This window comes from Callospermophilus lateralis, chromosome 10, assembly GCF_048772815.1.
Source record: "Callospermophilus lateralis isolate mCalLat2 chromosome 10, mCalLat2.hap1, whole genome shotgun sequence".
In the NCBI taxonomy this organism is placed as follows: Eukaryota; Metazoa; Chordata; class Mammalia; order Rodentia; family Sciuridae; genus Callospermophilus; species Callospermophilus lateralis.
Window position 1 is genome coordinate 37,791,604 of NC_135314.1, and position 25,785 is coordinate 37,817,388.

General features: G+C 32.9%; 1 protein-coding gene and 1 non-coding gene across 3 annotated transcripts in view; one reads left to right on the forward strand and one right to left on the reverse strand.

The window, feature by feature from the left end:
• The window catches only part of Znf654 (zinc finger protein 654), an 81,786-nt gene that overhangs the window by 52,863 nt on the left and 3,138 nt on the right, over nt 1–25,785 (forward strand). For both annotated transcript variants that reach the window (XM_076868167.2, XM_076868168.2), the window contains 5 exons: nt 9,493–9,628; nt 12,223–12,425; nt 12,993–13,132; nt 19,208–19,349; nt 22,874–25,220. In XM_076868167.2, the coding sequence (XP_076724282.1) occupies nt 9,493–9,628; nt 12,223–12,425; nt 12,993–13,132; nt 19,208–19,349; nt 22,874–25,220 (2,968 nt within the window). The remainder of the gene's footprint in view (nt 1–9,492; nt 9,629–12,222; nt 12,426–12,992; nt 13,133–19,207; nt 19,350–22,873; nt 25,221–25,785) is intronic.
• LOC143409038 (small nucleolar RNA SNORA70) lies at nt 18,308–18,443 on the reverse strand. Its single transcript, XR_013092553.1, has one exon. It is a non-coding gene; the product is annotated as a small nucleolar RNA SNORA70 (small nucleolar RNA).

Below are 25,785 nucleotides of genomic sequence, written 5' to 3' on the forward strand. Positions count from 1 at the left end.
AATTGGTGATGATACTTCATGCATAGTGTCATTGAATAGTTAGTAAAGTGCTTGATAGCATTCCATGCAAAAGACCATGTCACTGTTCTGAAGGTCTGTCTGGTACAGGATGTAGATTCTCAAGTCTTAATGACTTAATTTCAGATTTTACAGTAAAACCAAAACCTAACTCTTAAACTTATTCTGTTATTTTATCAATTTCGGATCTCCTAAAATCTGAGTTGTACAGTTAAGAATTTTTAATTTCTCTTTGAAATTTTTGTTTGCACTATTGCAAGATGAACTTTCATTCTTATATCCAGATATTCCATTTCCTGACTTCTAAGTTTCTTTTTAGCTTTGATTTCTAATAAGTTTCTTTATCTCAACATAAGATGACACACTTCTCAAATGGTGAGCCTGCCTCACGCATCATTATCATTAAAAAAATCTTCTAGATACCCAGCAAAATTACATTGCAAAAATGAGGGGAAAAATCATTGTGAATTTTGGAAGCTAGGATAAAGGCCTTTTGTAAAGTACTCAGACTTGAAAATCATATTGAGTGATGGTTCAAACAATACTTTATTGACTGAATATGATAAAATAGGGAAATATATGAGAAAGAGAAAAAAAGTAAAAGCTTTCAGGGGTATCCAGTGATCCCATCCCCCATAATTAGCATGTAACAGGGACTGGATGAAATAGCAGATCCTGGGGATATGGTATGTGGCCAATCTCATCTTTGTTGGTGTTTCTGAAAAGTGTATCAGGAATATAGTAGAGACCCAGAAGCAGGAAATCCTAATGTAACTGTTATACCCACATTAAAAATGGAATGTATGGGTCTGCCTAAAAGACTTCTTACCATTGAGAAAATGAGAGTATGACCTAAATGAAACTCTGCCTGTTCTAATACTGAGGGATAGTCTTATGGGGAGGAGATGTGGTTAACTCCCACTGAAGCTTTCTGCTTACTCCCTTATATGCCACTGAATTAACAAAATTACTGTTGTGTATACAAACCTTGCTCTTTTCTCTTTTTTTGGATCTGAAGGAATTAATACAGACATATTTGTCCACCAGTAAAATACCTCTCTGTTCTATAAGTTCTAGATAAACAGGACCAAAGAGTTGAGTGTGGTGGTGCAGGCTTGTAATCCCAGTGACTTGAAGACTGATGCAGGGAATCTGCAAGTTGAAGGCCAGACTTGGCAACATAGCAAGACCCTTCTCAAAATAAAAACATTTTTAAAAAAGGGAAGGGGGAGAAACTCAGTGGGAGAGCAACCCTGGGTTAAACTCCAGTAGTACATACATATATACATACAGAGATGATTAAAGAGAATAAATACCACTTTCATCAGTTACATTGTAAGATAAAATGGTAAAAATTTTAAAAAGGATCTGTTATGTTCTTGCTGAGGTTAAATTCAAATTATCTTCCATGAAGTCGTATGAACATGAAATATTGCATGGAGATAAAACTACTAAATTGAAAGTGCTGTGAAATAATCTGTGAAAATTACTTTTTAAAAAATTTATAATTTTTATTCAGGCATATGTTTTTATAATTTGCAGTTTTCAAAATAAAGAAAAGTTCCCACAGGATTTCCACAAAGGGGGAAAAATAGGCTCACAATAAACTCATATGGTAACAAATGCCAGAATAAATAAATAATATCTGTGAAGATTTTTGAAGGAAAAAAGACATTTAATAATACAGCTGCCAAGTCCTATAGTTTATGAGAGAGGTCAACAAAAATATATAGTTAAATAATTGGATAACAAAGTATCTACAGGACTTCTATCAGGATAACAAAGAAGCATCCTATATGATTAAACAAAGAATTTACAGTTAGGATCCTTACACAATAAAAGAAATAGGACTAACCTGAGGAAATAAGTAAGAGTTTGTAAACTATTGTTATTATGACTATTGTGAAGATTGTATTAATGCCAACTGATTCTGGAAAAAATATAAATTGTTAAAAAAAAACCCACAATAATCTGGAACTAAAGTCTCAGATTATAGTATTGACTAAATGGGGATAAGTAAGATAGGGAAGAATCAAGTATATTCTGGGGAAAGCTAAGCTGAAGTAACCGTGTAAAGTGGTATCCTTTGCTAAGTGGGCAGTGGTTATACAGATATAAACAGGCTATAGAAGGATATAAGTCCCATTCCTGACTTGCTTTATTAAATATCACTGGAACATCCAAGTATTAATGACAAATAAATGGTTAAACTCTTGATTCTGTTTGCATTTTCCTATTTTTTTTTTAAAAAACCAAGAACATATATTACTTTTATTAAGCAAGAGAAAAACAGATGTTAGGATTTTTAAAATTAATTAAAAATTAAAAGACTCAGATAGTGACTAAAATGTTAACCAAAACTGTAATCTAAAAGTCTTACTGATCCAGCTCTGCAAATGAGCCTGCCCTAATCTTTGAGAAAACATTATCCCCCTTACTTTGGGGTTAGTGTATAAGTCAAAGTCAGAGATCTTTTTTTGTTTTTGTTTTTGTTTTTCCCCAAACTAGAATTAGGCCTTAGTTAAGCTTTCTTTTCTTTCTTGTAACTTCATAGCATTTTTATCTTGTGTCCTTTGGGTGAGTGGAAGGTGAGATGCCATCTTCCAAGCAGGAGTAGGCCCAAGGCTATCTTATTGTAATAGCATTGTAAGAGCAAAATATAATCAAAGGTTTGTGCAAAAGAGTTTAGTACTTATCTCTCATAGAACTACAGACTTGCCACTAAAAAGTAGACTATGACCCCTTTCTGGAGTATGTGGAAAAAGTTTCTTGAAGATTTAATTTGGCAAAGGCCTATTCTTGGTATTCAAAACAAAACCTTATAGTGCTGATTAAAAGAATATAATCATATTAGCTTTATAGCAAGGCATTTGGAAAGAGCAGTTTCAAATATTTATATTTGAAATTTATATTTTCTTAAATAGAAGTTCTTATCTGTCTCTGCTCAAATCCATCTTGACTACATATGACTTTTCCCCTTCTTTTTTTTTTTTTTTTTCCCACCATTACCAAAGGACTAATCCACTTATATTCTCTCTCTGGTAGGCAAAGACTGACTTTCATCACTTTCATACCAATACTTAGTAGTCTTAATCCCTTAGTCCTGATACGAATGTTTGCCAAAACAAATAATAAATATGTTCACAGTTATTTCTGATGTCTAGTCATTCCTTTTTTTAAAAAGAAAAACAAAAACTAACCTCCTTTTAGAGATCATCCTTGCTGAGCAAAAGTAAAAATAAAACAATTAGGTATACTGTTTGAACTATTTTAGTCCATTGGTTACCACCATGTACACTAAAATGGGACAGATCAATCAAGGTTGTTGGATAAAAATATCAAATATTTACTTAGAATCTACTTTGACAATGTGTAAGAAAAAGGGAAATTGAAATATGCTTAATTATGAGAAAAGTATAGGGAAAGGATTTCACTGTCTATGAAAGAAACATATTTGATTAGTGCACCATACAGTTAGCACTAGAAATGCAAAGGACTGATGATAAAATTGTTTAAATTTTAAGTGGCTGGGGATGTATGTAGCTCAGTGGCAAAGCTCGTGCCTAGCATGTGTGAGATCATGGGTCTGATTCCCAGTATTGCCCCACCCACTCCAAAAAAAGGTTTTGATTCTCAGATCATTTTGAGATTCTATTCTTTGGATAAACTTTGTTTGAATGGGTAAAGTTTGGTATTTTTTCATTGGCATAGTTAATCCTGCGTCTGTAATAGTTGTATATCACACCTCAGAAATCTTTACACTTTGTGTATTTTAAAAAATAATCTATTTGAAAAAGAAACATCTTCAACTGTTAAACAGGTATAATTTGAGGAGTTACAAGAGGCAGACTTACTTCAGGGATGAAATTTAGAGTAAATAAATTTGAGACAGGTATGCTCAAGGAGCCAAGAGCAAGCCTCCCAAAATATATTTCCTACAATAAATATAACCTACCAGCATTAGTAGGTTGTATTTATTATAGGAAAGGCCAGTATACCCTGACACAGAAAAGAGCAGTCATCTCAAAAAAGGATATTAAGCATTGTGCAGTGATAGTTATTCACATATAATACCCAACCATAAAGAGAGATTTTATATTATTAGCTTCTTATAGTCTAGTGTTGTTAGGAGTAGGCATGTAAATTGCCTTAAAAATCAGTGATATGGTTAACACTTTGAAACTAGCTCTGACAACATATCAAGCATTCAGTATTCACTGAAAGCAGATTGTGTAAGAGTGTCCTAACACAAATAAGGAGAATTCTCAGCATATTAGTGCTTGAAGCAGTTTTTGTTTATCCAGATCAAATATACCATAGAAAATTTGAGCAGTAAAGAATGCAGGAGGTACCAAGTCCAGTCTCATTTTTAAACAGTGAAACAAATGACCAGAAAGACTCATACATTTTTCACTCAAATAAAATTTATAGATTAAGTAAGTTGCCTAATTTCTAGCATAGATAGCAATGAGACCTGTTCTCTAGGTAGACTCCAGTGCTTTTTCTGCTAGGTGTTATGTCTTTTTGTTTCATATAGTGATTTTTAGGTTCAGTTTACTTTGGTGGTTGATTTTTTTTTTTTTTTTTGGTGTGGGTGGGTAGGTACCAGGGATTGAACTCAGGAGTGCTTAACCATGGAGCCACATCCCCATCCTTATTTTGTATTTTATTTAGAGACAGGGTCTCACTGAGTTGCTTAGTGCCTTGCTTTTGCTGACTCTGGCTTTGAACTTGCAATCCTCCTTCCTCAGCTTCCCGAGCCTCTGGGTTGATGGTTGATTTTAAACTGCTCTCACAGGTGAAGAGAATGAGGATATGTTTGGTACATTCAAATGGAAAAATGTTCTACTCTAAATCATAATACTCAGTTTAAAATACCTTTTGCCAGTAATTCAAAAAGTTTTATTGAAATTTGACTGGGATATGTCTATCTATTCCTGAAATCAGTGGTTTGAATACTAACTTTCTCACTTTTTCTCACATGCTGGGGACTGAACCCAATGCCTCATGCTAGGCAAGCTGTTTATCATTGAGCTATACATACTTCCAATCTTAATACTTATCAAATTTTAAAAATGAAAACTCATTAAAATGTTCCAAATGAAAGATTTTAAGTTTTTATACGTGACATAATGGTTTTTAGCAACAGTGATCATGTAATGATACAAATACTTTCAAATATTCATTTTAAACTAATTTTCTCCATAACAGCTTTCTTTGGAAAAACAAATAACTCTTTCATTGTTAATTCTTCCCTTCATTTTATGTGGGCAAACTCAGAACTTTTTTTTTCCCCCCCAAAAAAACATCAGGTAAATATTCCTCAGGAATTCATCATAGAAAAGAACAGAAAATTAATATAATTGTTCCTTTGAAAAAATGACAACGTCCTTAAGTTTTACAACTTTTTTTTTGGTGGGGGTTGCAGCTTTTGGGTATGACAGGCAAGTGTTCTACCACTGAGCTACATCCCCAATCCAAATTTTACAACTTTTTGAAGTGCTTTGCCATAAAATAACCAGTGAAAGTATAATAATGAAAGGTGATATGATCATTCTCATTTCATTTCAAAGCTTTATCAAGATTTTGCTTTAATTTAAAGGCTGCATTTCATAAAATTAACCATATTGAAGACCTTTTAAAATTTTTGCTTCTATTTGCTACAGTAACTAACTGATGAATTTGATAGATGTGGTATTCTGCAACTTTGGAATCTGTATTTAATTCAGAATAACATAGGTGTTCCATAATGCTTCCATTTCACACAGATTTCCACAAAACACTCTTTTCATGAAAAATTTATTAAGAAGGTATCTTTGGCACATTTCCTGACTGAAATTTTTTTTTAACAACCTAAGAAAATAAGATGTTAACACTTAGGATAATGATGCATGGCTTTCATATAAGAGAGGTACAAGAAAGTGAACTGATACACACTTTGCTTCAGGAGAACAATTAATTTATTATGAGCTGAAGTAGTGTAGGCTTCTCAGGGGAAGTGGGACTATGGAAAGATAGGTTTTAGAGAGGTTCATAGATGTTGTAGGAGAGAATGACACAAGAAAAAGGCATAGGCAAGAAAGTACAAGTTGAATCTGGATACAGGGCAGATACCAGGTTGGAGAAAAGGATTCGTGATGTGTAATAGGTGAATGAGTAGGTACTTGGAGGTCTTTTATATGAGCTGAAAGTATTAAGAATTTCATTCTATGATAAGGGTTCAAGACAACATTCTGAAGGATCCTAACATCAATCTACAGCTTTACAGATGCATGTTGCCATATTACAATGGCAGCCAGTTCAGGGAAGAAAAGTCTTACTTCTGGAATAAAATAGAAATACCATCCCACAGTCGATTCTAAAAGAAGAGTAAGGTAAAGAGTTGTGTTTTCTTTCTACATTGGTAAAGACACTAGGTTGATTGGAAATATCTGAGGAGATTTTATTTAGCATAGTGTAGCAGGTAATAACAATGATAGATGACTTAAAAAAGATCAAGTCAATATTACATGCCCAATTCATTATTTAAGTAAACATTAATTTGCATATATATCCCAGGAGAGACTAAACTCAATTCTACAGTGACTTAAGTTCTTTCTCATTCACTTTGGAGGTGTTAATTTTGAGTCCCATACAAAAAGAGCCAACATACTATTTAAGGAAGAAGGAATCAAAAAACATTTTCAAATTTACTTGTTCTCTTTTATCTTGTCCATTTAAATAAACCACAATGAAATCTTTATTTCATTCCTGTTTCCTATTAAGAGCTATTTCCATAGGAGTGGTTTCCAAAATAATGGTATATTGATGTAAGAAGTACTTATATGAGGTTGGGCATGGTGATGCATACCGTCCCAGTGATGCAGGGTCTGAGGCAGGAGGTTGGCAAGTTTGAAGCTAGCCTCAGCAACTGAGCAAGACCTGGTCTCAAAAAAAAAAAAAAAAAAAAGAAAGAAAGAAAAAACATGTACACAAAAAACAAAACAAAGCTACAATTTAGAATTTATTTTATTTTAGAAAACTTGAATACAACCTAATTTACTAACTTTTATTAGAAGGACTGATAGTATATAATTTATAACAACATTTATGCAGTGTACATTAAATGTAGGCATCAAAAACAAATGCAACTGTCATGGTTTCATGTGTCCATAGTCCCAGTAACCGAAGAGGCTGAAGCAGGAGGATTTCTTGGGTCCAGAGTTTGGGGCCAGCCTTTGTAACACAGTGAGATCCTATCTCTAAAAAGACTCCAAAATCCAACTATCCCAAAGTTGCCTTTAAGTGGGAATTATTAAATAAATAGATTGTCACAGCTTTCCCCTACAAATTCTGATTCAGTGGTTTAAATTGGGATCCAGAATATTTTAAACGAAACCTCCAAACGTTTCTTTTTTTTTAGCCAAGTTTAGGAAATAGGCAGTACACCTTGACTTGGGCCTAAGTTCAGTTCTAAGTTCAGCACTAATAGTTATATAAGTTGTGCCTCAATTACCATTAGATAGCTAGAAAAATGGACTGTCTGAGGGTTCAGCAGCAGAACTAGGCTAACCAGTGACTCAGGGGGTAGTGTCCAGTTTAGCTTATTTCTTGCTTTGATTGGACCAAAGGCCAGCTTCCTAATAGTTTAACTTTAAGGGCAATTGTGTGTGTGTGTGGGGGGGGGGCTTAAAATGCATGATTATTTTTAACCATGAAACTTCTGCCATAGATCATTATTATGTTTCACAACTGTTATGCTGATCAATAACTATACTTATTTTTTATGTATTCTCTCACATGTGGAAATAGCGAAGTCTTTTTTTTTTTTAATGTTAAGGTGACTGGGTGTTGTGAAATAAAATACCTTTTCAAAATGTTAAAAAACATTAAAAGAAATAAAAGTTAACATTCACTGAATGCTTAATAATGAAGCACTGTCCCAAGCACTTTTTAAATACCATATATTATTATTTAATCCCCACAACAATCATATGAAGTAGGTGCTGTTGATTAATGATGGAGCACACAGAGCTTAAGTAACTTGCCCACTGTTTATAAGATTTCTTGTTTGCCTGCTTATTTTAATTTGGGGACATCCTTAAGTAACACTTAAGATTTATTTCATGATGTTTAGACTTGACGATCCTTTGACTTATATGACTGAATTATTCATTTGCTTAAAATTTGATTTCTTCTATCATGTTTTCTTTTGAAACAAATGAAACCTCCCTTTTTAGCCAGGAAGTTAAGGTGGCATACAGAAATCACTTTTTAGTCTAATACGGACTGTTCAAATGATAGAATCTGACAATTTAATACAAGTAAAATATTTATAGTCACTTTGAATATGTAGCTTGATAGTTCATCTGATAATGAATCTTTGCTTTATAACCTTACTAAGTTTTTAATGTCTGAGGTATTTGTGAGCACAGAAAAAAATTCAGGCAATTGCCTGTATTTTAATTGATATACAGTTAATATTTAAAAATTTAACTTGTGTGTCAGTTTTTTTTTCTTAAGGTGTCAAGCTCAGTATTTTAAAAAATAATACTTTCACTGGGACTTCAATTAATCTTGAAATTATCAGACTAAATTTCTTAAACATCTTAAAAAACAATACTTAACAGTACAGTATAATGATTCAAAAAGCACAATCAGCCGAACAAATCTTGTAAATTTCAATCTAATTAAATTTATTAGAATCAAGTTCAGTAAACCAGGTTCTCTTAAATATTAAATGTTGCTTACAAATGTAACTTCTATTGCAAATTCCATATTATAATGATTCTCCAAAACATTTTACATATCCTTAAGAAAACAGATATGTAGACAAATTACCCATTATTACTCACTTTATCAATATGTATTTTCTTTCCAACATATATCTTAAACCTCATACAAATTTTTCACATTATAGGTTGGATTTTCTTCAACTTTTCATTTCTTCATCCCCAAACTACATATCTAATTACTGAATAAGACAGAATAGAACTCTCCATCTTCCAGCTTTCTACCACAACTTAGATTATCTGGCATAAATTCAGGGCAGGGCAGGGGACCTATGTCTACCTGCAAACCAGAGTGTGCATACTGAGCAGGGCTTACTCTACATCTTCTTGTTCGGCTCTTGCCTGCCATTTGAAGTTTTGAGTACTAATACAATTTTAACCAAACATTTAATTTTCAGTTTCTTTGCAGTCTGGTTCTTTTCCTAGAAATGATGCATTCTGTAAGTTTTTCCCTTGGGTTACACTTCATCTTTGTTTTAATGGGATTTTCCAAGTCCAATTATGTACATTCTGTGTAACTTTTGGCATTAAGACCAGTTTGTGTACTAATGGGACTTTGTCACCCTACATGTTACAGTAGTACCCCTTTCTCTTTTATAATAGCTGTCTCATTTGGCCATTAATGATTTTTACTGGCAGTGATAATCAAGTTTAGTTTTTATCCCTTTAAATTCACAAAGCCAAAATGATTTTTCTTTCCTAGGAATGCCAGAATCACCTCCGAAGATATGGAAATGTGAATCTGGAACTGGTGACACGAATCATTAGAGATGGTGGCCCATGGGAAGATCCAGTGTTGCAAGCTGTTCTTAAAGCCCAGCCAGCATCTCAGGAGATAGGTACTTCAGGAGATTCAAAATCAAAACCAACATTTGTGAGAAGCAAACACAATTTTGTTTCCTTATTAGAGCAGCAGTAGTCATTTCTCTTTATTTTATAATACTGAATAATGGAGTAATTTATTTTCAAATGAAGAATGTTTAAATTGTTATTCTGATCTGGCCCAGACTGATTTTTGACATTAGATTAGGTATATTTATTTCAAGTAATGGGAATTGAGAATGTATTTACTGAATATTACTTATTTATAGGGAGTTTATCACTTCAGTTATAGTTTTAAAATCTGTTTAAGAAAGAATATCCTTATTTATAAAAGTAAACACAAAAACTTTTCATGAAACCACATGGGATCTCCCTTACAGGAAACTCCATAAAGGCTAGAACTCTGAATTTATTCTCACCAACACTGTATATTCTACAATTAGTCCAGTGCCTGGTGTAGAATAACTATTTAATATAAGTATTTGTTGAATGAATGAATGACCACACAATGAATGAATGAATGACTAACTAAATGAATAAATACATTTTAATACTAATTCCAAATACCATAGAGCAGTATTTCTCTAAACTTCATCTACTAATAGAAGTTCCGTTTTATTTCATTCCCTTACTACCTATATCCTTCTTTGACATCACCTCCTGTCAAATAGTAATCCTCCTGTGACCCTTGTGGGCCAAAATTTCTTTTTGAGTCAGGAGGGTCTGTCAGCTACTTAATCCTTTTTTTTTTTTTTTTTTTTTTTTTGCTGTGTGTGGGTCACCTATTATTAAATTGTTCTGAACTTAAAAATATTTTGTGTCACCAAACATAGAATGTTTGTTTGGAAGCTGTGAATATAAGCACAAAGGTGTAGGAAACATTTGAAAGGGGGGAGGGAGCCTAGAAAGCGAAGTTATAGGAAAGCCAGAGAAAAAAGAGCTCACAACCCTGGAACCAGTTAGTCCTTGTCTGGTGAGAAAGATACTTTATACCCTAGATTATGCTGAGCAGGTTAGGATATTTCCATTTACGCCAGGTTAAGTGTGGGGAAGGTTGTAAGTGGAGCTAAAGGAGGGAGGAGGCTGTGATTCTCATATTTTAAGAATAAACCACCTGCAGATACAAATGTAGTAGAACTATGAGAGTGAGAGAAGATGAAGAGAGAAAACCAGGAGAATAAGTACAAAGTGGGGTATTTGAGATAAGACTTTAAGAAAAGGACTAAGGTATATATGACAGTGGTAGAGAACACAATGGATACAAAAGAGATGTGTGTGGATCTTGGAAAGGGATTAAAAAAGAAAAGAAGAGAAAATAGGAGAGGGAGACAGTTGAAGCTGAGGAGAAAGAGTTAGATTATTTAGGAAAAGTATAAAGAGTCTAATATAGGAAAGGCAAAGTTTACTGGGAAATGTGGCCAGAGGAGATAGGAGATAGACAAAAGCTTCAAAAGGAGGGAGGAAAAGGGAGAAGAAAGTTTGGACTTCTACAGGAATTTTTAGCCTCTGAGTAGAAGCTAAAGCAAACATATTGTTGGTTGTTCTAAGGGATAATGGCCCTTTAGACTGTATATCACATTAGAATAATAAATATTCCTTTCATAACTACACTAGCAACCTTCAGGAAAAACTGCTCTAGTGCCTCATTAATATTTCTTTAGTTAGTGATCATTACAGTAAAGATTAGGGTGAAGTTTATTTATGTATTAACTACAAATCAGTGTTTGCCCATCATATCATAACCAGAATTACAAGGCTAATGTTTAAGCCAAAATAAAACATTACTTATAAGCCCTTCATTGATTAAACATATGTAAGTAATCAAACAGTTTTGGATTCAAAGTCATAAAATAAAGGTTCCAGTTTTGGTCCTGCCACTTAAAAATTCTTTTTCCTTGGGCAAGTTATTTGACCTCTCTGAGACTCAAGAAATGTCACCTATAACACAAATATCATAAGACCTGTCATAAGGTTGTTGTTAGGTCTAAATAAACTTGTGTAGTTAAGAGTGCTTACATATTTCAAACTGTGTGAATATAGGTATAAATTAGTAATTATCCTTATGTAATACATGAGCATTTTAACAAGCAGTTCTATTTGGCACTATTTTGGATAAATTTTATTTTAAAATAAAATGTATCTCATTATTGTTTTTTCACTAACATATTGCTTTTCTAATTAATCTGAATTAGTGTGGTTTAATGTGATAACTTAGGATTCAGCTTTTTTATTAAAATAATGGGCTGTAGGAAGAGAAACTATGTAATCTGAGACTAGAAAGGTATCATAGCCAGTACCCTTTGAAACATATTGTCAAACTAAAGAGGAAAATTTAATTTTTTCCCTTTCTTAAATTTTAGTTTTTTTTTTTTTACTTTTTAGACTGAGAAGAAATCAGCAAATATTTCTTGAGTGCTGTTTTGGTATTGCTCTTATTTTCATTTTTCCAACCATATAATTGAAAATTTCTTTCATAAATAAAGTTTACTAAAGAAAATGTTAGTAAATAACTTGTTAATCTCATTAGATATCATATTTTAGTGGTAAAGTTTCAAACAAAGTTTCAGAGAATCTTTTCTTGAGGGTAACAGAGTGTTTCTTTTTAATATAGTGAACAAATATTTAAGTTCTGAAAATCCACTGTTCTTTGAACTACGTGCCAGATACCTAATTGCTTGTGAACGCATACCTGAAGCAATGGCTCTTATTAAATCTTGTATAAATCACCCAGAAATCAGTAAAGACTTGTACTTTCATCAAGCATTCTTCACATGTCTGTTTATGTCACCTGTGGAAGACCAGCTATTCCGTGAGGTATTGTTTGAGATTTTTGCAAATTACCATTTTAACCTTACCAAAGGGGGGGGCTGGGTAGCTCATTATTGTTGAATTATTTTTTTCATTATACCAATGATTTAAAGATCACATTATCTAGATGTGTTCTCTTTTGGCACCATTCTTTAAATGCATGTTGAATTAGAATCTGATATTAACAAATAATGAAATTAATAAAATATATTCTCTAATAAACATTACTTGAACTATTGGTGTGACAGAAAGGGTCAAATAAAAAGCAAAAAACACCGTGATTTTGCCTTTTACCTAATCTACTAAAATGCTAAATGCTCAAATTTATTTATTTTTTCAAGATTAAAGAATGAATCTTTTCCTAATATGGAACCTACTTGCCTGCAGGTTCTAGGCATTAATGAGATTACAAGCACTCATTATAAAATGAAGGTGCTATGCAGTAAAAATAAGAAACATTAAAGTATTTCTCTATAATTCATCATTGCCAGTAGTTTCTTCTGTTTAAATACTTAATGAAATTAGCTTTTTAGACATTTTTAATGAGATGAACTGATTTTTCCTTCCTCACAGCATTTATTGAAAACAGACTGTAAGAGTGGAATTGATATCATCTGTAACACTGAAAAAGAAGGCAAGACTATGTTAGCTTTGCAACTTTGTGAATCCTTTCTTATTCCACAGCTCCAGAATGGTGATATGTACTGTATATGGTAAGTATTCCTAATACAGAAATTAAAATGGTAAGATGGGTACCAGAGGGAGAAATGATTAGCAGTTTGGACTTCATAGCTATTTTAATATTGTGTGAAAATATTAAGCTATTTTTAAAATTTTGTGCAAAGAACAACAGTATATTTTAAGAATTAAATATCTTAAAAAGAAAATAATCATATGTAACTCATTGTTTAAATTTTCAAGGTATGTGTTATAGTGAAACAATGTTTGAAATTAAGTTTTAGAGCATGAATTTTTAAAAAAATATTTGAAAACTATTTAAAAGTTTTAAGTAGGATTTTTTAAAAAGTGCTTTCAATTTTTAAGTTCTTTAAAACAATATCTTGAAGGCATATAGTTCCAAATCATATTTGAACATTTTTGTTTTATAGATTAAAATTTTCATATAGCTTAGAGAAGGGGACCTAGGAAGAAGTGCACTTGTCTTCTAGGCGAGTAGTATACTTTTCTTAGTTAAATGTTTTATTTTTATTTGAAAAATTGACCATGTCAACTGGAATTGTAAATAGTGGAAGAGAATAAGGAGATGGTGGTGAGACACATGAACTTTTAAGTAGTTTTAAAAGTATTATCATGTTTTGTATTCTGAAATGGAATATAGTCATGACTGATAATAGTAGATCTTTTCTGATGGGGATAAGAATGTTCTCTGCCCTTAGCTCTAGCAAACTATTCAAATAGGGTATCTTTAGTCTTTTAATTTATTCAGAAGTGAATGGAATCAAGTGTAGACAAACAGAAAGATCTGCTTTATTTTGTTCTTTTCTTTGTTAAATTTTTATTCTTTAAAGAGGGAACTTAAAATGGAATAAATCTTCCAGCTCCTGGCCACAGACAGCCTCTTAAGAATAGAAGCAGTGTGTGTGTGTGTGACTCCTGCTTTCTAACCAGAAAAGAGTCTTTCTTTTTGACCCTTCTTTCTGAAAAACCTAAGTTTTTTTTTTTTTTTTTGGTACCAAGGATTAAACCCAGGAATGCTTTACTACTGAGCTATATTCCCATTCCTTTTTATTTTTAATTTCGAGACAGGATCTTGCTAAGTTGCGTAGAACCTTAGTAAGTTGTTGAGGCTGGCTCAAACTTGCCATCCTCTTGCATCATTTCAGCCCCCTGAATGGCTTGGGATTACAGATGTACCCTGCTGCGTCTGGTCCACAATCTAGTTTAATTCTATCTTAAGCCAACAGGGCAAGCTACTACCCCCATTTCTTTTTCATTGTCATTAGTAATAATAACAATAACAAAAATGTCCAACATTTAGTGAGTGCTTCTTATATTTTATGTTTGATATATATCATTTAATCCACAGTCTTATGGAGTAGACTGTGTTCAAGCCATTCAGTTTGGAAGTAAAGCCAGGATTCAAACCTAGGCAGTTTCACACAACAGCTTGTGCTGTCTGTTATAGCTTTCTCTTAGAAATTAGGTAACTTGATGATTATATTAGTAGTGAATAGGGCCCTTTATAAGCTACCTGGGAAGTGTTTGTATACTGAATGTACCCTCTGATTAAAGGAAAACTGAGCTTTATTAACTTGACTTTCTGGATTTCTAAATGAGGACTATCGGTGGTTTTCAAGGTGTTTTTTCCTTGTTTTCCCTCAAAATCCAACATACAAGTAAAAATAAGATCTCATAAATTCATTCAAAATGGAGTTTTACAACCTCATGCTAAGTTTTCTGCTTTGCCTGTTACACAACCCAAATCCATCTGGTAACCCATTCTACCAAACTTATTAGGATCTTAGAATATTTATTTTGTTGATCAAGTTTTCTTATGACTTAATTATGACTTAATGAAATAAAAGGGAAATAAAGAGTTTTGTCTTAAAACAAAAAGAAAAAAAATTCCCTTCATTTTGTGCCCTAAGACTGTCTGTTAGGACCTCAAATTATTTTCTTAAACAAGCTGTAAAATTAAAAAATATACATTTCCAATATGTGAAACATTCATTTGTATGATATTGAGTACAATATCTCTCCCATGATTTTCTACTGTCATTTTGTTTTAAAATTTGTTGAAGAACTATGGTATGTCTTTTTAAATATAGTTGATCTGTTTCCCTTCATTCATATCCGTCTTTTCATGAAACACTTCTTATTTGTAATGTCCACCATCATCTCTTATCTCATTCTATGTGTAGTTTCTCTTACTACAGTCAGTCCTTCAACAGGGTTCAGCATTTAGGAATATAATAGTTGCCATATTATCAGGCTAGGGGTGTAGCTCAGTGGTAGTGTACTTGCCTCATGTTATCATGTGTGAGGCCCTGATTCAGTTCCAATCCCTTACGCCCCTAACACATACACAGATTACCAGATTATCAATGTAAAAATATTTGTTGACTAAATCTTAGTGCTTGGCCCTATAAAATTACAAAGACAAGAAATGAACATAAGAAATTAGCGATTAGATGCCAATATATGCTAGACATTTCATCTATGTGTTTCATTTATCTCCCTTTTTTCTTTTAATAAAAATACTGAGTAAAAGTTAAGTGAGCATTGGTGTTTTAATCTTATTTTTGAAATTTCAGTTACTACATCTGATGTCCCTTTTGATAACTTCTGAAACCAAAGCATTTAATGAAATTAATATATCTTCAGTCTTTCTTTTCAAACACTAAAATAATATTTTTAAAAAATTTTAAAAATGTTGAATAGTAATAATCTCAGTTTTTATGTATAAGGAAGCTGTAGCTGAAAGAGATAAAATCACAAAGCTAATAAAAAATGGAGTTGTAATTTACACAATTTAACTAGTCTGGAAGTAAGAGATGTATTTCACTAGCATAGAGGAAAGATAATATTTATTGAAAGCATACTGGAATGTGACACGAGACACAAGAAGAGCATAAATACAGTCAGTCCTCAAGATAACTGCTATCAGGGACAGGGAGATTGCTAGTGTTCTTAAAAAATTTGTTCCCCCCCCAATTTATTTATTTATATTTTACATACATGACAATAGTGGAATGCCTTACACTCATTATTATCCATTTACAGCACAGTTTTTCGTAACTCTGTATATAATGTATGTTCACGCCAAAATTATGCCATTATACGTGTACTCTTTTTCTTTGCATTACAATTCTTAATACACATATATACCAGTTTTTCATATCTCTGTTTGTATATAAGGTATGTTGACACCAAATTCAAATCTTCATAACATATATTTTGTATAATGATGACCATCACATTCCTACATCCTTGCTAATCCCCTTCCCCCTCCTTTTCCCTCCCACCCCTCTTCCCTATCTAGAAATAATCATCCTCCCATGCTCTCCTTCCCTACCCCACTTAGAGTCACCCCCCCTTATATCAGAGAAAACATTTGGCATTTGTGGTTTTTTTTTTTTTTTTGGATTGGCTAACTTCACTCAGCATAATCTTCTCTAATGCCATCCATTTACCTGCAAATGCCATGATTTTGTTCTTTTTTTATTGCTGAGTAGTATTCTATTGTGTATAAATGCCACATTTTTTATATCCATTCATCCACTTAAGGACACAGCCACTAAAAGGACTTAAAAATTTGTTTTCTCTGTCGTTTTGCTTCAGTGTCTCCTGCTCTTGATAGCAGAACACAAAGAATCCCCAAGTTTCATAATTTAGAGTTAATACCCCAGGGACTCTGGCTTGATTGGGGTCAGTTTCCCACTCCTGAATTAATATCTTAAGTGGGAAGAGAGGTCACATAGGAGACATGACCATGGGAGTTTCACCCTTATAATATTAGAGCCATTCCCAGAAACTTATAGCTCACTGTTACCTCCAATTAGTATTTAATGTGATATTGAAATTTAGGGGTTTCATCCCCAATTACGTGTTCTTGCCACTATTACCACTGTACAACATGTCACTGAGGTGATTTATAATGTATTAAAAGTGGGGAAATGCAACCTATAAAACACATACAAGGAAGCATATGAAAGGTATGAAGGGAATAAAAGATAAGAGGGATGAGATCTATTCTGAAATAGTTTTCACTTTAGTTTGGGGTATTCATGAAGAGAAAGTTTGAAAGATGGCTGATCTTTGAAATGAGGAGTACAATCAGGATAAACAACAAAACAATAGTGAAAATAAATGAAGCAGTTTTACTGACAATGAGGAGACCACCCTAGAAGACTACCTAAGGCTCAAGTATTGATTCTTTTCACTCACCCATGTTTCTGTTGCTGTTAACACTGAGTATCATATTGAATTATCACCAAGTATAATGATCAGGGAGGCTGGAAACAAATCAGGTTAGCAACCACTGTAGTAGTACATCTGTAAAATTAAGGGCCTAAGATAGCCCTGAGAAAGAAGGATAGAGCTGAGAGCAAAAATATAATTGAAATGTAAATGTGCTAGAAAATAAACAAGTTAGGACCTAACAGGGTTGAGGAATATTTAGTGTCACTGATCTAGAAAAAGATCAACAATTTGCCAGGAATATGATTAATTCTAACTGGGTTATTGTGATAGAAATCTAAGTTGGAAAGAATTGAGAGCTAGAGATTTGGAAGGAAGGTGTGAAGCCTGGTGAATGTTCTAAAAGAGGATTTGTGGTGAACTGAAACTTAAGAGCATCCACACAGCTAGTATGAAATAGAGAAGGAATTTTGGTTTTACTTCTTTACTTGCTATTATTTTCTTGTGTTATTATTGTGTTTTCTGTATTTTGTCTCTTAAGTAGACTATATGGTAATCAAAGTGTCCTTAGATTTGGGGAGAGGGGTAGGAAGTAGGATTTCTTGGTGGGCATGACTAAAGAGGGGACAGGAAGCACAGGGGAAGCCCTCACAAGTGCAGGGCTCCCCACTTGTCCAGGGACCATGATTAAGGATGAATAAGACCCATAGCCATTCAAGATGAACCACTTCTCAGCCACCATGTCTTCAAATTCATCTGCATTAAACTTAGTAAAACCCTACTTCTTTAAGATGTGAATCTTCTGTGACCAGAAAATTTGAACTTGAGCCCTGGCTAAGACCTTAATCACATCATGCTCCTTGTTCTGCAACTTGGTGCAGATGGACATGATGATTTGGTCAGTATAATCTCTGATCATTGTGCCCTGGGGACTTCCAAAAGCATTTCAAATACCTGTCTGGAGCCCTTGATTATGAACAGCCTAGGAGACAGGAAGGTCCATTGGATCCTGCTTTCAAAGGACCCTTAGGGTAATCTAAACAAGCAACACACTTGAGTTATCACTGAGGATGCTGCTGTTTGCAAGTGTTGCACCCTGGGGCCCCAAGAAGAAAGGTGCCCAGTCAGCTTAAATGGCTGCAAATTTCCACAGATTGAATACATATATGTACTCAGCTTAAAGTACATATTCAGTTAAATCACTCAAAAAATTTTTATCAGTTAGATTATGATGCTTTGCCTAACTTTTATGACAAGCTTTAAAAAATTCTAATTTGTTAAAATTAGATAATCAAATATATCAATTATATCTTCTACCTTTGCCTCAAAACCCACTGTTTCTAGCCTTATTTATCCTGTAAACTTGGCTATATTTTAGAAAGGAATCTACTTTTGAAATACTTTAAATGGTACATAGCTTATCTGCTTAAAAGTATTAGAACCTAAAAAAAGAATGATTTAAAACATACAAAACAACTTCAGAATCAATATGATTATTCAGAATTTTAATGTATATTACTTTTGGTACCTTAATAGATTAAGATAGTCTACAACATTGGTTTCTAAATTTATAAGTAGGATAAACCAAAGTTTATGGCTTTTTGAAATTATATCAGTATTGGTACATTGGTATTACAATTTCTCTTTTGATCTAATTCTAATATGCCAACATATTATTGGAATTCATTCCTTCATTGCAAAACTGTACCTTTTGGTCTCTTTTTGTCTTAGCTTCTGTTAGTCTTAGATAGCTAACAGAAGTAGCTTGGGGGTTAGCATACACATTTACACCCATTCGTGCATATCTTTGCCAGGGCATTGGCATTGTAGAATCAGGGAAAGATAGCTAATGTCTGTATTTGAATAAACTGTATTTTTGATATTTCTCTTTTTTTTCTCATTTACAGGGAGTTGATTTTCATATGGAGTAAACTACAGCTTAAATCTAATCCTTCAAAACAAGTTTTTGTAGATCAATGCTACCAGCTTTTAAGAACAGCAACTAATGTGAGAGTCATATTTCCTTTCATGAAAATCATTAAAGATGAGGTAAATAGGATATATTTATCCCTTGAATTTTAAAATAAATTTAAATGACAATTCACTGAAACTCGAATCTCTTATAAAATTTATTTGACTATAAAATTAAAAATAAGGAGGATTTTAAGACTTCATTCTCCATATATTACATCCTCCTCTCCCCTAACTCCAAACTCCCAATGTGGAAAAAAAGTTTACTAAAAATTTGGGAACAGTTGCTTCAATAAGAAGCTGTTATCTCTTATGACTAAATATGCTGTCACTTTTGACATTATCCTAAATTCCAACTGTAAAATATTAATTTGCAAATGACCTTTACACGTCTATAGGGAACACCCGTTCACTGTCACAGAGAAGCTTAGTTTATAGTTTAACACTGGTGTTTATATCAAAAGGAACAATGAATTCTGGCATGTTTTGAAACTTAAGGATAATATTTAAAGTATTTATCTAAAGTAATTATAAAAACTCATTGCCTGGTTTTAAAAATAGTCCTGAATCAAGTTTTTCTTGGGCCACTTGCAAATGATTATAATTATAAAATTCTATATATGAATTCTACATAGTCATGAAAGTGAATTCTGTACTTTTCCCTTCAAATTTTATTAACAAGATCTTGAATACAAAGATAGGGAAGATAAGGCCACCCTTTATTTTGTAGCTCCATTTAATTGACTTTTTGTGGGTTACTTTTAAATACATAATGAGGCATCAATTAAATAATATGTTATTTTTTTTAATGACTTTCACTCGAAATACTAACAAGACTTTCAATACAAACTCAGGAAAGATAAAGCTATCCTTCATTTTCTAGCTCCACTTAATTCAGTATTTATGTAAGTTACTCTTAAATATGTAAGGAGACCGCTGTTCAATAATATATTTTGATTTTTTCTTATTTATGTATTTATCACATTATCACATCACTCATTAGATGTGTGACCATATAGTAATTGTGTTCCCATGATATAAAGTTGGCAGCATTGTTTGGTTTTTGCTTTGCTTTTTTATTTCTAATTTTTAAATTGCATTTATAGTGTCCTTACTGAATAGTTAACTATTATTCAAATGTATTGTCAGAGTTACCTCTCCTGTATAGAAACAAACTATGGTATAGAACACTTAACATATGATATGTATCTGAGTCCACTGATAAGACTTCATTTTAAAAAATCAAGATGTATCCATATGCATCTATTTATCTCTATGTTTACATATAGTTCTCATTTGTACCAAAAGTTGAGAGCCTGTGTTACAGGAAGTTTATATTATGTTGATTTTTCTGATTATTTATAGAGCTTTCTTACTTTCGTGTGTCTGGTTAACCTAAGAATACATAATAATGAGGAAAAATTCAAAGATAAAATAAACATCAAAAATATGATGCTTAATGGTTTATGCCCTACTAAAAAAGCTTTTATCTGATAGAGTAGATCATTCAAGTGTTTCAGTGCTATGAGAAAAGGCATAGTTAACAGTGAATTTGGAAGAAGGTATCACAAATAGTGTATCTGCCAAGGCTTCATAAAGAAGAGAAGATGCTTTAGCTTGGGTTTTAACAGATGAGGACAGTACTAACATTTGTAGAAAATTTTGTAGTTTATAGAACACTTCTTCCTCATTTTATTATTTATTTTTCACAACTGTCTGGTGGCATTAATAGGGGAACAAGAAGCATGGTGAAGTGGATGGGAGTTGAGATTTTAGGGGTTAGAGGTTGTTCCTAAAGGGACTTGAGTGCTTCACTAAACATTGTAACTTCAGTTTATAATTCTGAAACTACTAAAGGATTTCAGGTAAGGAAATAGCCTATTTACTTTTCTGATGATCTTAAAATTTTAAAAAACTTGTGCATTTGAATACTTTATAATCTTACAAGTCAAGACAGAGGATGTATACAGAACTTAATAGAAAGGTAGAGAAGGAATTATGTTTTAAACTAGTGGATCTTGAATTTGTTATACTTGGAAAATGTAGGTGGGAAAATTAATTGTAATAGACTTAAAAATTTTTAATTCAGAAAGTATTTCAAGCCCGAGATGATGGATTTATAGAAGCAATCCAAAGATAGAAGAATAAATTTGATTCCCATTCATTGTGCAAACATTTATTCAGTGGTCACTATGTACCAAACTTCTCTGCTAACCATAGGAAGATACAAAAAATGAGATATTGTGCCTGTGATTTAGGAATTCAAAGGTAGGCATATAGGTAGATAATTATAAAACAATATGTAAATGCCTCTTAGATATAAATTGTTAAGTCTTTCTTAGTGGAAAGAATAGTGATTACCTTAGGGCAGGAGCCAAGATGAATGGAGAGAACTGATTACAGAGTAGAATTGATACTAAAATAACGAATAATAGATCAGTAGGAATTTATCACCCGGATAAAGTGGGAACAGTCTCTGAAGTTAAGGCCTGTTTTTGGAACTGTAATTAGTTAAGCAGGGTTTGACATCATGTAAGGAATTAAGAGGGCACGAGGCTGGCAAGATAGTACTCTTTCCTGTCATCTATAATCATATGCAGGCAGTATGACTATGTAACATATGCACCATATATTGTATATGTGTGTATATGTACATTGTATATGTGTGTGTGTGTGTATGGTTTTAAGTATTTATAGATTCTTTCAAATTATTAGAGGAATTATTTATAACTTAAGATGGATCAACAACAGATTCCTAAATAAAGGCTGTTACATTTATCTTTGAGTAATTAATAAAGGTTTTAAAGTTTAAATTATTTTTAGGATATTTTCCAGTAGGGTTAGTATTCTGATATTCTGTTAGATTGCCAAATGATAACTACTCTGTTCATGTACACTGCATTTCCCCTTTATTTGGATAAACATTTCTTGGGGTGGGGTGGTAGTTCAGTAATAGAGCACTTACTCAGCATGCATGAAGCCCTAGCTTTGATTCCTAGCATTGAAAATAAATAATATTAACAGTAAAATGTGTAATGTTTAGTATACCATTGTAAAAATTTCCATAATAGTTTTGTTTTTTGGTTTGGGAACTGTAGATTGAAACTAGGGGTGCTTTACCACTAAGGTACTTTTAAATTTTGAGATAAAGCTTTCTAAGTTACTAAGGATGGCCTTAGTATCCCCAGTCACTGGAATTACAGGCATGCCTGGCATAAAATTATTTATTTCTTAACACTATTTCCAAGTTAACCCCTTCTGTCAAAGAATGTAAGAGTGGTATTTAAAGTAATAAAGTGATAAAGCTTGCATTTGTAAGCTGTTGTAATAACTAGAAACTTATGAAATATTTTGTTGTGGTTACTGAGTTTGTTAAACTTGAAAATTAAAGTGAAAACTAATGTCCTATCTATTTCAGATTTCTTGTTTTAAAAACAGAAAGATAATAATAAACAGGAGTTAAAGCTACCAATTAAGGAAAATTGCACCTTGAAATACTGTGTGCTAAAAGGTTCCCCTTCATAATTGTATTTTTTTTAAAAAGGTTGCTATAATCACTCTTTTAAAAAAGTTATTTAGTAGTAATACTTTTCATTTTACAGGTTGAAGAAGAAGGCTTGCAAATTTGTGTTGAAATTTGTGGTTGTGCTCTACAACTTGACCTTCATGATGATCCTAAGACTAAATGTCTAATTTATAAAACAATTGCACATTTTTTGCCAAATGATTTGGAGATCCTCAGGATTTGTGCGCTTTCAATATTTTTTCTAGAACGCTCCTTAGAAGCTTATCATACTGTTGAAGAGCTTTACAAACGTCCAGATGAAGAATATAATGAAGGCACAAGTAGTGTTCAAAATCGTGTTCGTTTTGAATTACTTCCAATTTTGAAAAAGGGATTGTTTTTTGATCCTGAATTTTGGAACTTTGTAATGATTAAGAAGAACTGTGTGGCATTACTGAATGATAAATCAGCAGTTAGATTTCTAAATGAAAGTACACTGGAAAATTCTACAGGTAATCTAAAAAAGACAGTGGAACAGCAAAGTTTAGATGAAGGGCTTGACTCTCTTACAGATCAGAGCACTGGAGAGACTGATGCTGATGATCTATCTGGAGTGCAACCTAGAGGTCATGTTAATACAAAGAAAAACCTTACAGCTCTTAACACTTCCAAAGTGGATCACAATGTTCCTAGGCATCGGTGTATGCTATGCAACAAGGAATTTCTTGGTGGTCATATTGTAAGGCATGCCCAGGCTCATCAGAAGAAAGGCAGTTTTTCATGTGTAATATGTGGTAGGAAATTTAGAAACAGAGGACTTATGCAGAAGCATTTAAAGAATCATGTTAAGAAGATACAGAGACAGCAAATTGCTGCAGCTCAACAAGATGATCAGGAAATCACTGCTTTGGAAGAAATAAATTATTCGAGTCCTTCCATTTCATTTGAAAATGGAAATTCTGATAACAAGGATTTGGAAGTAGGAACTCTGACTGCTTCCAGTGATGGAAACAAAGAAGTCATTCCTGAGCATGTGGCTGAATTCATTGAAATTCCCTTAAGTGTACCAGAAGATGTGATTGAAAACATTATTGAAAATGGCAATCCTGATACTTCTTTAAATAATGTTTCAGAGCCTTTACCTCAATGTGAGGATGACTATGGGGAGGAAGAAGATGAAGAAGGTGATTATGAAGATGATGATTATGACCTGAATCAAGAAACTTCAGTACTTCATAAAATCAATGGAACTGTGTGCCATCCAAAAGACATATATGCTACAGATCAAGAAGGAAATTTTAAGTGTCCTGCTCTTGGCTGTGTCAGAATATTTAAGAGAATTGGATTTCTAAACACACATGCAAGGACTGTACATCCAACTGACTTAAATGTGCGACAAACAGTAATGAAGTGGAGCAAAGGAAAGTGCAAATTTTGCCAAAGGCAGTTTGAAGATTCTCAACATTTTATAGATCACCTTAATAGACACAGCTATCCAAATGTGTACTTTTGTTTGCATTTTAATTGCAACGAGTCGTTTAAGTTGCCATTCCAACTTGCCCAGCATACGAAAAGTCACAGGATATTTCAAGCTCAGTGTAGTTTTCCAGAATGCCATGAGCTTTTTGAAGATCTTCCTCTCCTATACGAACATGAGGCTCAGCATTATTTAAGTAAAACACCAGAATCGTCTGCACAACCAAGTGAAGCAGTTCTTTTGGATGTTCATACAGATTCAAATTCTATTCATCAGGAGAAAGACTCATCTAGTAATGAGAAACAAACTGTTAGTCTGCCAGTTCCTACTAGCAAATCAAGGAGAGATTCTACAGAACCAAAGACATGTATAGAAAATATGGAAAACAAATCAGACAGTTTAGTCCAGAATGGAAATGAACATTCTGATGACACTGTTTCAAATATAAGCTTGATAGACCAAAAGATGCCTGACATAGAGCCAAATTCAGAAAATAGTTGTAGTATTAGTGATTTAGTCAATGGACACAGTGAAATAGAGCAAGCACCTCTAGTTTCATCAGATCCTGCTTTGAAAACTGATGGAAACAGAATCAGGACAGAAAATGGTTCTATTTTACCCTCTGTTGTACCACAAGAACATAATACCCTGCCAGTATCTCAGGCACCATCCAAACCAAATCTTGCAAGTGAACATACTTCATATGGCTTAATTTTAACAAAGCCATATGTTAGACCATTGCCTCCTAGTTACCTTGATGAACGGTACCTTAGTATGCCAAAACGCAGAAAATTTCTGACTGATAGAGTAGATGCCTGTTCTGATCAAGATAACATTTATAAAAAATCAGTGAAAAGATTAAGATGTGGCAAATGCCTGACCACCTACTGTAATGCAGAAGCACTTGAGGCTCACCTTGCACAAAAGAAATGTCAGACACTCTTTGGATTTGATTCAGATGATGAAAGTAAGTCTTCTATGTTCTCAGTAGATGTATCTGTAGAAATATGAAGTTTCATAAATATAGGTATAATACATCTTTATGGGGCTAAAATAATTAACATTTGCACAACATATGTAATAAAGCACCACCCCACACATTACTTCCTTTAATTCACAAGCACTGTTGGGTGATATTTCTATTCCTGTTTTATAGATCACATAACTGAAATTCACAAGTTTTGCATAGGCATAGGAAAGTAATTTGGGGAAGCCAGGACTTGAATAAAAGTTTTGTATATTTTATCCTACTTTTTCCACTATATCACAGGCTTTTCTTCATTAAAATTTCATGTAATAAAAGTTCTATAAACAAAATAATTTTTATGGAAATGCTTTTTCAGCTGCATGCCAGAATATAAATCAAGTGAAGTTGAGTATTATAAAAAACAGAAGTAAGAAAATAGTTGAAGAACACAAAAAGGAGTAAAAAAAGAGATTGCCTTTCTATTAATGCAATATCCTTTGACTGAGGGTATGAGTTAAATGGGAATCTGACTTAGAATTCCTTTTGAACATATATAAAATTTGAA